The sequence below is a fragment of the Fukomys damarensis genome, unplaced genomic scaffold, assembly GCF_012274545.1.
Source record: "Fukomys damarensis isolate Sample0158 unplaced genomic scaffold, DMR_v1.0_HiC HiC_scaffold_22, whole genome shotgun sequence".
Taxonomy (NCBI): Eukaryota; Metazoa; Chordata; class Mammalia; order Rodentia; family Bathyergidae; genus Fukomys; species Fukomys damarensis.
The window spans coordinates 4827629-4844247 of NW_022900934.1; the positions used below are offsets into that span (position 1 = coordinate 4827629).

Sequence of the window (16619 nt, forward strand, 5' to 3'; positions counted from 1 at the left end):
TTATAAGTATAACATAAAGAACTCACTTTTCCTTCAACTAGTTGAGAAAAGTTATAAATATTGAATTTATTCAGAACCATCTGATATTAAATTCCCTTTTTACTTCTGAATGTTAATGTTTCCTACAAGCAAGACTCTTTTCCTACATAAGCAGAATAAGATCATCAAACTGTAAAACTGACACATTACCACCATCTACTCCTCAAAATCTATTTGGAATTTTGTCAACTGTCCCAATAAAAATCTTCTGGGAAAACATCCAGTTCAAAACTACATGTTGCATTTAGCTATTATGATTCTTCAGTCTTCTCAATTTGGAACAGTTTCTTGGGTTTCTCCTTAACTTTTTATATCTTGAGACTTTTGAAGATTAAAAACTAATTGTTTTGTCAAATGTTTCTCAAATGTAGGTTATCAAAAAAGAAAAAAGGTTTAATTTATGAAATTAAATTTGTGATAGTTCTAAATATGCTCACTCTTGCGTGTACTGTGTGTGTTTGATATCCCTCCCTTCAAGAGTGGAGCTCACTCCCCTTGAGTCTAGGGTGGGTTTAGCAACTCTCTTCTACTGAACAGAGAACCCTAGGAGGTGACTGTGGGCTGTAGGTTATAAACACACTGTAGACTCCTTGCTTTCTCTCTTGAATTGCTTGCCCTAGGGAAAGGTAGCTGCCTTGTTGTGAGGCCACTCAAGCAGCCCTAGGGAGATTTTCACATGCAGAAAACTGAGAATCCAAAGCCACGGGTCAACAGCCACTTGAGTGAGAAGATTCTTTAGCCCCATGAAGCTCAGGCAGGGTTTAAACTCAGTGGCAATCTTCCTGCCTCTGCCTTCCAAGTACAGAAATTACAGGTGTGCACCATCTCACACCTATGAATACGTACCTTTGATCTCTTTGGGCAGGCAGAGGTTATTTAATGAGGTCCAAACAGAGTATGAACCAAAGACAAAAAGTGATAATGCGGACTTCATTAACTATATATTTAACTATATATATATATATAAATATATAAAACACTGTATGTACATATAACATTACATACATGTAATGTTTTATATATATATAAAATATTGTACTTCATCAGAAGATGCCATTAAGAAAAGAAAAACACAAGCTGTAGAAGGGAAGAAAATATTTATGATAAATGTCTCACAAGAATTATTTGGAATATATAAAGAATCTACAAATTTGTGAGTCAGAATAAGCTTCTCTTTTAAGTTGAAGATGTCAGGTGCCATGTCTCAGCAACCAAAAGTGAGCAATACAGTCATGTAATAATATATAGTGGTGGATTTGTTTTGTACTTCTGTAAGAACTAACGATGTGGAGTATCTTTTCATGTTTCCTGAGAATTAATAAACCTGTACCCTAACTCAGGAAAAAAAAAAGAATTTCTACAAATTATTAATAAGAAAAAACCCCAAAAGCAACAGGCAAAAAACTTATAAAGTGACTTCTTCATAGATACCTGAATGACAAACACATTATTAGTTACCCTGGAAATAAAAATTAAAACCACAATGAGATGTCATTCTATAGCTACTAGAACTACTACAATTAAAAAGCGTCAAAAAGGGCCAGGGATTTAGCTCAGTCATTCTGCTGCCTGCCTTGCAGGCACAAGGACCCCAGTTCAATCCCAAGTACCAAAAAAAAAAAAAAAAAATTTTGGTGACAGAACATCCAGGATGCTATACATTGCCACAGGAGGGCAAATAATGCAAGCATTTTTTTTTTTTTGAGACAGGGTCTGTACAGCCCAGGCTGGCCTCAAACTTCTGGTGATCCTTCCTGAGTACAGGATTATAGGTAGGCACCTTTTTTTTTTTTTTTTTTTAAAGAAAAGTTTACATGTGAGAGAGCAGGAGCTCGTAAGAATGAGTTTATTAATACTAAACTTTAGGCATTTTCAAATTTTAAAAAAATAGGGACTTTTCCTCACTGCCCCATACAATTGATCACTCAAATTAAAAACTGAAATGCAATCTGGAGACCGGAACATTTTGCACTGTGTGTTTTGCACAACTTAGCAAAAACATGTGACTTTTGTCCAGAAGGTGGAACATACCTGTCATAGCAGACAAAACACAGGTGCACTGTGATACAACCACTTTGAATGACTACTTGGCAAATTTTAATAAGCTCTATAAGTATCCACTCTATGAACTAGCAATTCTATTTTTAATTATTTACTCAGAGAAAATGAAAACCTATGCCCACAAAGAGTTGTAAAAGAATGTTCACAGCATCTACATGTGTAACAGCCAAAAACTGGAAACCACCTGGGAGGTGCACAATTAAAAGGGAGAAGAAAATTATAGTCTATTTACCTCTCATCATAAAACCCACTGGAAGATAAAATAGGTAAAACATTTGAAGAAATAGGTGCAGGAAAAGATCTTCTAACAGAACCTCAATTGCACAAGAAATAACAGCAAGAATCAACAAATGGGATTACATCAGACTAAAAGCTTCTGTACAGCAAAAGAATCAATTAGTAGTGTGAAGTGACAAAGTACACAGTGGGAATAAAATTTTGCCAGCTAGTCCTCAGACAGAAGACTAATATCTAGAATATATAAAGGACTCAAAAAGATCAAACCACCTAAAATTAAAGACCTAGGGCTGGAGATTTAGCTCAGTGGTGCTGTGTCTGCTTCGCAAGCGCAAGGTCCTGAGTTCGATCCCTGGTATCAAAAAATTAAAAAATAAAATAAAATTAAAGACCCAGTCAAGAAATGTGCAAAAGAAATGAACAATACTTCACAGACGAAGAAATACAAATGGTTAAAAAATATACGAAAAGATGTTCAACATCTCTGGCCATTACAGAAATGCAAATTAAAACATGAAGAGTCCATATTACTCTGGAAGGACAATCATTAAGAAATGATTACAGTTAAGAAACAATAACAAATGCTGGCAAAGCTGTGGTGAAAAAGGAACCTTCCTTCATTGTTGATGGGAATATAAACTTGTACAACTATTATGGAAATCAATATGGAGATTTCTCAAAAAATTGAACTTAGAAATTCCATATGACCCTGCTATCCCCCTGGTAGGTATCTTCCTTATCTTCCTCAAAGAGCTAAGACATCATACTACAGTGATACATGCATAGAAATGTGTACAGCAGCACAATTCGTAATAAGTAAATCCTAATCCTGGAAGCAGCTTGTATAAGCATCAACAGATGACTGGATAAAGAAAATGTAGTATCCATATAGATACAATGGAATACTACTTGTGTATAAAGAATGACAAATTTGAGATATTTGTAGGAAAATGGATGCAGCACCTGGAAAAAATAATGTTGAGTAAAATAAACCAGACGCACAGGCTTAAATCCTGTATGGTATCCTCTCATCTGAGTGAGGAAAAGCGCAAACAAAGAGGACATTTTGTAGCCCAGGCTGTTCTCAAACTTGGAGTGATCCTTCTGCTTCAGCCTCCCAATTGCTAGGACTATAGGTGTGTGCCACTACAACTGGTCTATAGCAGTGAGTTCTTATGGGGCATTGGATTCACAGAAGGAACTTTGTGAACTGAAAGGAATTTCCACATTTTGAGTAGGGTGATAGTCATATGCAGTCTACTTTATCAAATCAAATCATAACCTGCTTTTACGAAGGAGCCACTTTAAATATGAAGTACAGAAAGGCTAAAAACAAAAGGATGGGAAAAAGATGTACCATACAAATATAAACCAGAGAAAATAATAATGTTATATAATAGACAAATTAGACTTCAAAGCAAAACACTTAACCAGAGCTAAAAAGCATGTTTATCAGTAACATATAAAATTCTAAATTTGTATGTATCTAATGTAGTTGTAAAACAGATACAACTGATGGAATAGGTAAGAAACCCACAAATTAAAAACCACAGTGGCAGATTTTAACACATTTCTCTCAGTGACTGATAAAGTCAGATATACCACAAAATCAGCAAGGATAACACACACACACACACACACACACACACACACACACAACATGATTGCTGGGGACAAAGTTCACTGGCAAAGCATTTGTTTGACCCTAGGGTTGATCCCTAGCACTCCCCAAAAAACCAAATCAAGACAACATGATTAAAAATCTTAATATAATCCACTCATAAAACACAACAACCTGCAGTTGCAGAGTATATAATCTTCTCAAATAAACAAGGAACACTAACAATTATGCTGGTAATCATTAAGAAAAAGTTAGGTAGATGTTATTCTTACATTTGAAACTGAGAAATGTACATCTAAATGACAGTTGGATTAAACATGAAACAGTAACAGCAACTGGAAAATACTCTAAATTGAATGATAATGAGGATATACACTAACTTGCTGGATCCAGCAAAAGCCCTAGTGAAGGTTTTAGAATATGAAGATTACAAATGAAAAAGAGGACTAAAAATCAGGGACAAAACCATCTATTTCAAGAAGTTAGAAAAAGAAGCATTACATTAAACAGGTCAGAAGCAAGGAAGACAGAAGCAGAAACTAACAAAATAAAGAACAGATATACCATAGAGCTGATCAAAGGCAAACCTAATATCAAAAATAAAAAGGGATATCAATATAGGATCTTAACAGCCTTATGCCAATAAATTGGAAAAAGTCTATGAGGGAGTCAAAAGTAAAAAAAACAAAAACAAACAAACATACAAAAAAACCCCAAACCCAAATAAACAAAAAAACCTCAATCTACCAAAACCAATACAAGCAGAAATAGACAATCTGAATTCAAATAATTTTATAACTATAAAAGAAACAAACTTCTTGATTAAATTCTATTACAGAAGGAAAGCTCTAAGACCAGATGGCGACACTGATGAATTATCTCTTAATGAAGGAAAAAGAGCAACTTTATACAATTTTTTCCTGAAGATGACTTTCCCAACCAGCTTCACAACACAACCACAATTGTGATTAAAAACCCTGCTAAGTAAGAGGCGTGACAGAAATATGGTGAAAGTTTAAAAATTTTTATTACTGTAGAAGACACTGTCATTAATCTTTCTCAAAACACTCTCCCTCACTTCAAACACACTTACCACTACCTGCCACATTCTGAAGCAGGTCTGGAAGTGCTCTTTTGTGAGTGTCTTTACAGGGAGTGATAAAAAGCACGGGGAATGCTGCAGCTGAGAGGCATGCAATGGAAAGGAAGGATCGTAAAAGCAGCAAGGTGCATTCACTGGATCTGATAGCACATGACTTCTGGCTTTTCTCCAAATCAAAAAATGACCATAAATGGTAAATATTTTGAAATGATTTAGGACAAAGCAGCCATAACAGCATAACTAAAGACATGAAAAAGGACTTCCAGAATTGGTTTACAAAGTGGTGAGAAAGATGGGGTGTACTGGAAAGGAAGGAGATTATCTTTTGGAGGGGGTTTGAGACAGGGTCTCACTATGTAGCTGAGGCTGACCTGGAACTCACTATGTAGCCCAGGCTGGTATCAAACTCCCAGCAATCCTCCTGCCTCAGCCTCCTGAGTGATGGGATTACAGGAGTGTGACACCACACCCAGCAGAAGGAGATTATCTTGAGGGAGAATAATGGTAATGTATCTTTTACTGTAATAAAATTTTAATTTAAACTTTTACCATATTTTTCAAACATTCTTCATGTATTCAACAAGAAATATTACATGGCAATTTCCCATTTAAACATACACAAATCTTATAAAAATAAGAGTCAACTAAAGCCAGTGATATATAAAAATACCTATCACAACCTAAGAGGTTTTATTCCATGAAAATTCAACAATAAAATTTACCAGCATAAAATTAACAGCATAAAAAGAATATCTGATCAGTACAATACATATAAAATATCCTTTGGTAAACGTGGCACTATCCAAAAAAAAAAAAAACAAAAAACCAAAAACCAAAAACCAAAAACAGTATCAAAAAAAAGTACCCCAAACCTAGCAAACAATGAAAAGGAGAGCACCTGTACAATGTGATAAGTGGGATACACCAAAAAAATACTACACCAATATACTAAATGGTATGAAAATGAATTTTTATCTACTACGATTAGATTAAGATCAGCATACCCAGTATCACCATCTATAGTCGATGTTGTTACAAAGAACTTACTAGATCTAATAAAATAAATAAAAAATTTAAAGATTAGAAATTAACATAAAATCATGTCATTTCCAGACAATACAAAAGCATGATGCAAAAACACAAAAGATCCATGTATTAGAAGCTCTATGAATTAATAAGTAAATTTATCCAGGTCAGTGGCTGTAAGATCAATTAAAAAATAACTTATTTCTGTGTGAAATCAAATTAAAATGAAAAATTTACAACAGTTATCACTTTCTGTTTTAACAGCACAAAACTGCATTTAAAATATCAAACCCCTGGAATAAATCTTTTATCTTTTTTTGGTACTAGGGATTGAACTCGGTACCTTGTGCTTGCGAGGCAGGAGGCAGAACCACTGAGCTAAATCCCCAGCCCTGGAATAAATAAGATGTGCTAGTCCACTATACAGAGAAGAAAAAAAAAACAAAAAACCTTGAGGGATTACAAAGAATCCCAATAAAGGGGATGATAATCTATGTGCATATATTAGAAGGTTCAATAATAAAAAGATGTTATTTCTCTCCAAATTGATCTAAAGTCAATCAAAAACATTTAGTGGATTAACATTATGTGTGTGAAAACAGGCAATATGATTTTTAATGTTTGTGCTGAACTGTAACAGGTTAAGAGCAGCTAAGACATTATTTAAGAATAAGATGGAAGACCCATACCTCTGTAAATTATGACTTATTGTAAGATACAGAAATTAAGACATGATGGGGCATGGGGTAGAGAAAAAAGACCCTCAGGTCCTTCTAAAAGAACACTAAGGCACAAAAGTATACTGTGGATTTAAAATATATAGAAGTAAAACATAACAATAATAGGAAAATGGACTGGAGAAGTAAAATGGAAATATAATCCTGTAAGATTCTTACATTATATGTGAAACCGCATATGGATTGAACATATTGTATATAGCAGTATACTGTAAATCACAGCACAACCACTAAAATAATAAGAGGTAGAGCTAACAAGACAATCATGGAAATAAAACTGAATAATTAATATAGAGCAAAGATAACCCCAGCACTCGGGAGGCTGAGGCAGGAGGGTCCCTGTGAGTTCGAGACCAGCCTGGGCTACATAGTGAGTTCCAGATCAGTCTCAACTACATAGTGAGACCCTGTCTCAAAAAACAAACAAAACAAAACGAACAAACAAACAATAAAAAAAATATATAGAGAGAGAGCGCAAAGAGAAAAATGTAGCAAGATGAAGATTTAAATCAAACCACACTGACAAATATTTTTTTTCTTTTGGTACCAGGGATCGAACTCAGGTCCTTGCGCTTGTGAGGTAGGCGGCAGAACCACTGAGCTAAATCCCCAGTCCCACACTGACAATTCTAATAAATAAGGATGCTTTAAGTCAGTGTTATACAACAGAACTTTGTGTGATGAGGATTGAACTCTAGCTAGTATGACCAAAGATCTGAATTTTTAACTTGTGGCCAGTAGCAGCTATATCAGTACAGTTCTTAACAGTCCAATTAAAAGGCAGAGACTGTCAAATTAGATATAAAAGAAAAACCTTTAATTCTGCCTGCAAGAAATCCACTTGAAATATATAGCTATAAACAGGTTAAATGTAAATGGATGAAGATATGCAAATAGAATATTTAAGAGCCTACATTAGCATCAGACATAGTGGAATCCATAAACAGTGCCCTTACCATGGGAAAAAAGGGAACAATCATGATGGAAAAGGGTCAAGTCATCAAAAAAGCATAATGTACATGCATATACACTCAGTAACAAATGTTTCAAAACACAGGAAGCAAAAACATATTAAAAAGATAAATAGACAAATCCTCAATTAGCCTTGTTTCAAACACTTCATTCTCTGCAAACAAGAGGAAAAAAATCAGAGAGTACAAAAGCTACGAACAATGCTATTAACCAAACTGCTTTTTAAACATTTTACAGAACACTCTATCTAGCAATAGCCTAAGACACATTCTTCTCTAATGTCCATAAATCCTTTAAAAAAACAGACCATATTCTATGTTATAAAGCAACTGTCGCATGTAAAAGCTTTGAAGTAATACTCAGAATGTTCTCTGACCACAACAGATTAAAACTAGAAAACAGTAATTGAAAAAGTTCTGGATCCCTCCCCCATAACTGGAAGTTGGAAAATACACTTCTAGTTGAGTATGGTAGTACACACCTGGGAGATTGAGGCAGAAAAGACTGCAAATTTGAGCCCAGCCTGGGCAATTTAATGGCTGAGAGCCTCTTCTCAAACTAAATAAATAGGGCTGGGGATACAGCTCAGTGTTGAGGCCCTGGGTTCAACCCCTTGGACCACAAACAAACACTTCTAAGAAATCATTGGCTAAAGTCAAGGGAAGTTAGAGATAGTTGGAACTAAATGAAAACAAAAACATCCATCTATGAGATACCAGTACTTAGGGAAATTTATAGTTCTTGTTTTTGTTTTTGTTCACTCAGGACCTTGTGCTTGTGAGGCAGGTGCGGGGTCACTGAGCTAAATCCTTGGTGAAATTTATAGTTCTTAATACTCACATAAGAAAAAAGACCTTAAAAAACACCAGCGACTTAAGCTTCTACCTTAAAAACTATAAAAATAAGCCAAAATAAGCAAAAGACACAAAAAGGTAAAAGCAAAAGCCAATGAAGTAGAAAAACAAAAGCATTAATGCAACCAAAAACTGAATCTTTGAAAAGACCAATAAAACTGATAAACTTATAGCTAGATAGATTGAGAAAACGAGAGAAGATTCAAATTACTAATATCAAGTGTGGAAGAGGAGCTATCACTTCAGATCTTTGAAGACACTGAAAGGACTATAAGGGGACTGTGAATAACTTCATGCTAATAAATTAAAAAATTAGATACAATGAACAAATGCCTTGAAAGACACAAACTACTGAATTTTACTCTAAAACTCTTTCCCCCTCAAAAAATCAAAAACCTAGATGCCTGAATGGGCTTACATTTAAAAGAACTGAATCCTTAGTCAAAATTTTTCTGAAAACAACAAGTGACAAATCTCCCTGCTCAGATGGCTTTATTTGTAAATTCTACATCTTCAAGGAAGAATAATACCGAGTCTGTCAAACTTCCAAAAATGCAGGAGAAAATACTTCCCAATTCACTTTATGAGGCCCTTATACCAAAACTAGAGAAAGATTAACAAAAAACTACAGATCTATGTCCCTCATGAACATAAACCAAGCAATGCACTGGTACGAAAAAGACAATAAATAACAACTAAGAGAAATGTATTCTAGGGATATGGAACTGGTTTACCATTTCAGAATTAATCATTGTAATGCATCATTTTAACAGACTAAAAAACAAAAAGGATAAGAATGTTTCAAGATAGAAAACATTATCTAATAGAACTCCTTCAACATGACATCTATCAAAAAGCAGAAGCCAACCATCACATATAATGATAAAAGACCAAACAATTCTCCCCTAAGATCTGGAACAAGACAAGAAAGCCAACATATACTGGAGTAACCCAACACCTACCAAGTGTAATATGGCAAGCAGAAGAAAAAGCATATAGGTTGGGAAGGAGGAAGGCAGGATGCAATGACTAAGAAAGACTGATTACATAGACTACATTAAGTATAAGAACTTCTGTTATTAACAGATCTTTTCAGAGTGAAAAATAGAGTAGGAGAAATATCTGCAATACACAGTACTGTTGAATGACTATTATAGAGAATATATACATCATGCTTGAAAATCAGTAAGAAAATGACAACCGAATAGAAAGAAAAGCAAGATTTATAAACAAACAATACAAAAACTAATATCCAAATAGCTGATAAACATGTGAAAAAGTGTCCAATAGCTTTAGTCACCAGGAAAATAGAATTTAAATTAGAATGAGATAATCCCAGCACTTAGGAGGATCACCACTAGTTCAGAGCCAGCCTGGGGTACACAGTGAGTTCAAGAGCAGCCTGAACTACACAGTGAGATCCTGTCTCAAAAAACAAAACAAAACAAAACAACCAAACAACAACAACAAAAAATCAGAATGAGAAAATATCTCACACCCTCCAAAAGAAATGAAAGTATGGGACCAGGTGGTGCTGCTGCCTGCCTTTTTGATCCCCAGTCCAAAAAAAACAGAAAAAAGAAAGAAAGTATGCCTAGGAACATCACTCAGTGGCAGAGTATGTTCAAGGTCTGAATTTGACCTTTAATACTGTGAAGAAACAACTAAAAGACTATACCAAATGCTGTAGAAGATATGAAGATGTGTGGAACTCCTCACACCCTGCTGGTGGGAGCCTAAGTTGGCGCAATACTTTGGGAGATATCTATTAGAGTGGAAGGAAACTTAAGTCTCTGTGACTTAGTAATTTCACTGCCAGATGTGTGCGTAATCCTCCAAAGAAATTCACACACACACAGAGGCACAAAAGATTTGTACAAGAATGTTCATAGCAGAATTATATGTAATAGCTCCAAATGAGAAACAAATGTCTAAATTGAGGAACACAATGACAGCAGAATTCATAAACTGGTACACTGATCCAATGGGATAGTTATTACCTGTTGACCAAAGTGAAGGACTATTAGAACATGAGACAAAGATGAATCTCACACAAACACACTTACCCCAATTCCATGTAAAAAACTGACTATTGTTGTATTATTTACTAATAAATAACAATTGCTAAGTAACAAATTCTTACCATATGCCCAATGCTATTCTAAGTAATTTGTGTGTTTTTAACTCAATCTTCACAACAATCTTCGAAGTTAGTGGTCACACAGTATCCTGGGTGTACAAATTTAGTCACAAAGAGGGTAAGTAACTTGCCCAAGCCCATAGAGCAACTAAGTGCTACAGCTAAGGTGAAGGCACACAGTCTGGCATGTGAGTATGTATTTTAAACACTATGCCACACTGGAGAGATGGAGAGATGGTACAAATGCAGGGGGTGGGTAGCTCAATTTCTACTATGCAGAAAATAAAAAGTAAAAATATCAGTAGATAATGACTAAAACTGGTGGTGGTAGGGAGGGAGACAAGGAATCAAGAACTACCAGTGTAAGCATGCTGTGAAAAAATCTGGAGAAAAGATCACAAAAAATAGGGAATGCCACAGCAATGTGGCTCCTCTAGGAAATGGGTGAGAGTGGATCAGGGACTGCTATATTTAACTTAAAAGCTCCACAACATTATTCCATCTTTTAAAAACCAAATATACAGGCTACCTGTGATGGCGCATGCCTGTAATCTCAGCACTGGGGAGGCTGAGGCAGGAGAATTGCTGAATTGTAGGCCAAGATGGATGACACAGTGAGTTCAAGGCCAACCTGACCTGTGCAGGGAGACTCTGTCAAAAAGACATCATTTGACAAAAAGTTTAAAAAAAACTTAAATATTTAAAAAAGAATAGCTACTATTTACTGAACCCCAGTGTCCCTGGCACTTTGCAAAGCATTTTAAATTAATTTTCTCAAGGAATTCTAGCACTATGGACCTGGTTCTATTTTACTGATGAAAAACCAGATTAGCCGGGTATGGTGGTGAATGTCTGTACTCCAGCACTCAGGAGGCTGAGGCAGGAGGACCACTGTGAATTCAAGGTCAGCCTGGGTTACACGGAAAATTCAAGGCCAGCCTGAACCTTGTCTCAAACAACAGTAACAACAATACTAAATACCAAAAGGAGACAATAACAACAACAACACAACAACAAAACAAAACAAAAAAACCCAAAGAGGGCTGGGATTGTAGCTCAGTGCAAAGGCCCTGGGTTCAATCCACAGTATTAAACAAACAAATAAAACCCCAAACCACACCAGATTAAGAATTCACCTGCCTAGGGATCACTGGCTAGCACACATCAGAAGTGCAGTGCAGTGAGATTCTAGGTCCTTGTCTTCTGTGAACATGGAAGATGAAGGCCAACATGTCAATGGCAGCAAGTGACATGGTGGGATGTTAGGAGACAGCCTGGACAGGAGCTAGACTTGCTACTGGCTCGGAGGAGGGAGCAGGAGTGAGGAGGGGATTTGAGAAGTATGCCAAGGTTGCAAATTTGAGTGAATGAGGACAGGCTGTTTGTCTTGCCTACCACAGGGTCCACAGAAAGAGTTGAGGTCCAGATCTCCTATGGTTTGTTCAGAAGCTCAATCACAAACACTGTAAAATCCTAGGTATCTGTGGGCCACCTGTGGGCATAGATGCTGTGGTGAGTAGACTCTATAGGTCCCAGGAGAGAATTTGGTCCCATTGGTGTGGGACTCATGCACATGCAGAGCAGTTGACTGTCAACCACTCCTTTTCCCTGTACACTTGAGTAAGACAGTGAGCTCCTATTAGTAATCACAAGTCACTACAAGGGTGATCTGAATGAGGGTGACTTCCTCCATCTACACAAAATGTGAGGTCAACAGGGATGGAATCACAGCATGGGATTAACGTATCACTAACCCCCACTAACATTTACTGCATATTTCCTGTGGCCCTCCTGTCTAGAGTCACTGAATTCTCCCAGCAACCCTACGAGGCAGGCACAACTAGGACCTCCATGCCACCAGAGTAGTTCAGCCTCTTTCATGAAAGTAAGTTCTCCCTGTTAGTGGTGGGTTGAGACCCTGATTTAGTTTCAGACAGGATTGTTCTGAGGCACAGGCTCTTCCTCACTATACAGCTGGGTCATTAAGGAAGAACATAAATTTAGAAGGATGGAGGGATCTAGGAGTGGAAGACGGACAGTTCTGCAGGGGACTAGGTCCAAGTCATGGGCTGGTGATATGGTCCAGGACCCGAGGAAAAGAGCTGAAAAAGTCAATTTCAGATTATCCCAGTAAAGGTGAGCTGTGAGAGGGAGAAGAATATTCAGGAGAAACGAGAGAAGCCAGGAAAAAGCTTGAGGAAGAACTGACACTGAGCTCGGCAAAAGAAGACGCGAGTGAGACCAGGGCACAGGTGGAGGGGAGGAGTGAGGGAGGCAGGAGTTCCATTCACAGAAGCTGGGGACGTGTCTGTGATATTGGACTCTAACCCATCTCCAGGGCTCTGTGGCCTGTTGCTTGCTGCCTCACCAGCCTCCTTGGCGGTAATACCCCTCCAGTTCATGCTCTCCGTCCTCTACTCACTCCGGCCTTCTGACTCCCTCACCCGCCCTACCCTCCCACATGGTTCCTCTGTCCCCCATGCTTGTTGCAGCTCTCTTCTACTCACCACCACCAACTGGAACATTTCTGCTGTTCAAACAACTGTTTTCTCAAACTTTTTAATTGAAATATAATCCACTCATAGTTCAAAACTTCAATTTCAGTCCTTCTAAGGGACCCTCTCTTGTTATCAGTCACCCCAGAACAAGGCTAGACCCCCTGCTTCGTGGTCTCAGAGCATGTCACATTTTTCCTTTGTAGCACAGAAAATGGCTAAATAATCATTCCTGTATATTAGTTACAGAATATAACTTGATCTTTACTTACAGGTAAGCTCCATAAGGGTAGGAATTGAGTTTGTCTAAATAAGAGGTCAGCAAACTTGTTTTGAAAAGTGCCAGACAGTATAGTAAAACATTTTTTTACCACTGTTCAATTTTACCATTATAACCTGAAAACAGCCAAGACTATAATATATAAACAAAAGGTTGTAACGGTTTCAATAAAACTTTATTAACAAACCAGAAGGTAGAACAAAAGGTCATAGTTTACTGACACCTGGTCTAAATCACAAGCATCCAAGCTAGCATAAGACATATAGTTGGTAATGAATGAAGCTTAAAGGAAAAGCTATTGGGTTTAATGATGGATTGTGAGTGCTAGCAAGGGAAGGTGGTTTCAGTGGCATGGTGCAGCAGAAGTGAAATGACAGTACTGTGTAACACACAACACTGACAGTTTGTTTCAGGAGGTACACACTTTGTGGTGTAGCGCTGGGGAATAGTGCTCTTGCAGTGGAGATGGGTAGAGAGGGAACATGTTTGCAGGCTATGTCAACAAGGTAGGGTGTGTATGGCGGGGGTGGCAACAAAGAAGGAGGCTCCAGAGCTCTGGGGTGGTGTTGGTCATAAGGGAGGAGAGGAGGCCACCTTCTGAGGTCACAGAAAAAAGGAAAGGGAGCAGGAAGAAATGAGAAGGTCTTGCATTCTTCTTTCCTGTGAAACATGAGCCATCACACCCTGGTGGAGAACAGACTAGCGGCAGCCGAGGACCACAAGCATGTAGCACATTGGGAACTACTGACACCAGGGAAGAATGGAAGCCCATTATAGGCTTATGGAGACTCATGAAGCTGCACTCGTCATTTTTCTCTCTCTTCATTTGAGACTAACCAAGGTGTCATCTAAGTAACTTGTGGGTTCTGTGTTTTCAGTTCTGACTCAGTGTGAAGTGTGTCACTCTGAATCACCATATTTAAATTGCTACTTGCCATCACTTCCTATCACTTTACTTTCTCACGCATGTAGTGACAGGCAGGGCCTGAGGGTGAGGTCATGCTTTAAATATGTGAACATACCCCGTTCTTTTATTTATTTATTTATTTATTTGTTTGTTTGTTTGAGACAGGGTCTCCCTATGTAGTTCAGGTTAGCCTTGAGCTCACTATGTAGCCCAGGCTGGCCTCAACACATGATGATCCTCTTGCCTCAGCCTCCTCCTGAGTGCTGGGATTATATGCGTGTGTCAATTCTTTCTTGAAGGATATTGAAAGACTTTTTACTTGCAGAATTACAGATTTCATCCCTGTAACCCCTCAAATGTGTAGGAAACCCACAATTTGACAAAGCAGTTATCAAAAATACAAGCACATAAACTAACAAACTAACAATAGGAGTTTACAGTTTTTTAAGAAATGATCCTATGGGAGTTTCCCTCTCCTAGGTTGTAAAGTATTACTTTATGAGGCAGAGGATGATCTATCTAGAGCACAAAGCCATATTTTAACCCGACGATGGATACTACAGAATTCTTCTTTTAATGGAGGAAATCATTTGACTGGTGGGGGTTTGACAGTAAGAACAGAGCATAGCGGTTATTTAGGTCTATAGGCTGAACACAGTATTAAAACCCATAAAACACAACTTCTCTCATAGAAAAAAAGATATTTAAATATTAATACTTTTTACAAAGTAAAAAGGACAGGCAATCAACATTTATCCAAAAACACCAGAGACTTGAAAAAACCTAAAATTTTAACACTGATTCAATATTACTACCCTTTTAAGAATGTATCAGAAGTGTTTGGATCCCATTCTACTTCTTCAGAAGTACTAAAACCATCTAAGTATCTTTGACATACCAGAAAGAATACCAGGACCTATTTTCATCTGCTTTCCAAGGTGTAAGTGCTGTCAATACTTAAGAGACCAAAGCTTCTATGTCTATTCTAATCCTAAATAAAATTCTAATGCATATATTCATTTCGAGCTTTTCACTCCCCATAAGTCTGACGATAATTTTCCTAAACTGCACTACATCTCACTTCCTCTTTGGAGATGAAGAGAACTAATTTGGAACTCACTGGGCTCTACTTGTAATATACTTTTTTTTGGAAAGGACTTTCAATGTACATTAAATAAATATCTTACCCTATTGTTGGGTTGATATTCGGATCAAAACTGTCTTCCACAAACCGCCACACAATACTTGATTTACCTACACCTGTATCCTGAAAGAGAATGAGATGAGCAACAGAGAAAAAGTTAACTTTGTGCAGATACCAAAAAGAACATTGTGCCATAAGTTCTGGGTTTCAGAAAATCCAAGATGTGTCAATTTTACAAGTGGAGGGACACGAAAGTGGTTTTCATAAAAATTCCCTGGAGTAGATTTCAAAACAGGTAAAAGGCTCTGTAGTTTTTAAGAGACTAGAACCTCTTTGAAAGACCCAACGTTTCTGCCTTACGTGAAAAGTGACAAATACACTTGCTTTTTAAAAATACGTGTTAGCAAACTATGAATTCCAGGGTTAGTTCTGAGTAATCTCTTACGAACTCTAGCCCCACCCTATTTGAAGACCATAAAAGAATAGTTACCGGAATTCTTTTTAATTTTTAAAGTAGAAACTCAGGAATGAAAGGATAGATTTCACAAAGCTTTGAAATGGCCAAACTGCCCCAAGATGGGATGCCGAGGCTTCGAACTCATCTTTGGGGCCTGATGGTTTGAACTCCCCTCCTTTGTAACATAACTGCTAGCAGCGTCAGGAGTGTCCCTGAAGTTCAAAATCACCATACAGGGCGAAAAGAGGTCAGCCCTACTTGTAAAAGCTCAAGATCTATTATTGGCTTTACTTCGAAAGACTTGGCCAACTCCCAGCTAGTACCTTGGTGAGTTGGGAGCAAACTACTTTGGAGCGCTTCTCAACCTGGACATGATGGAGAGCAGGGAGGGCCGCTTGGCCCCTGGGGTCGGGAAGAGCCCAAGACTCCAGGGGAAGGGCAGGGTCCTTCCTGGCTCCGGCCCTCGGATGGGTGCAGGGAGGCGGCACTGCAGGGCGGCCCGGGGGCCGGGGGAAGCTCCGCGGAAGGCGGGAAGGGTGAAGGGGCC

At 37.7% G+C, this 16619-nt stretch overlaps 1 protein-coding gene across 1 annotated transcript in view; it reads right to left on the reverse strand.

Moving 5' to 3' along the window:
* The window catches only part of Rab22a (RAB22A, member RAS oncogene family), a 51835-nt gene extending 36033 nt beyond the window's left edge, over positions 1-15802 (reverse strand). The window contains exons 1-2 of the mRNA XM_033766973.1: positions 15791-15802; positions 15659-15738 (exon numbers count right to left, since the gene is read on the reverse strand). Of these exons, the coding sequence (XP_033622864.1) occupies positions 15659-15738; positions 15791-15802 (92 nt within the window). The remainder of the gene's footprint in view (positions 1-15658; positions 15739-15790) is intronic.
* Positions 15803-16619: the final 817 nt, after the last annotated feature.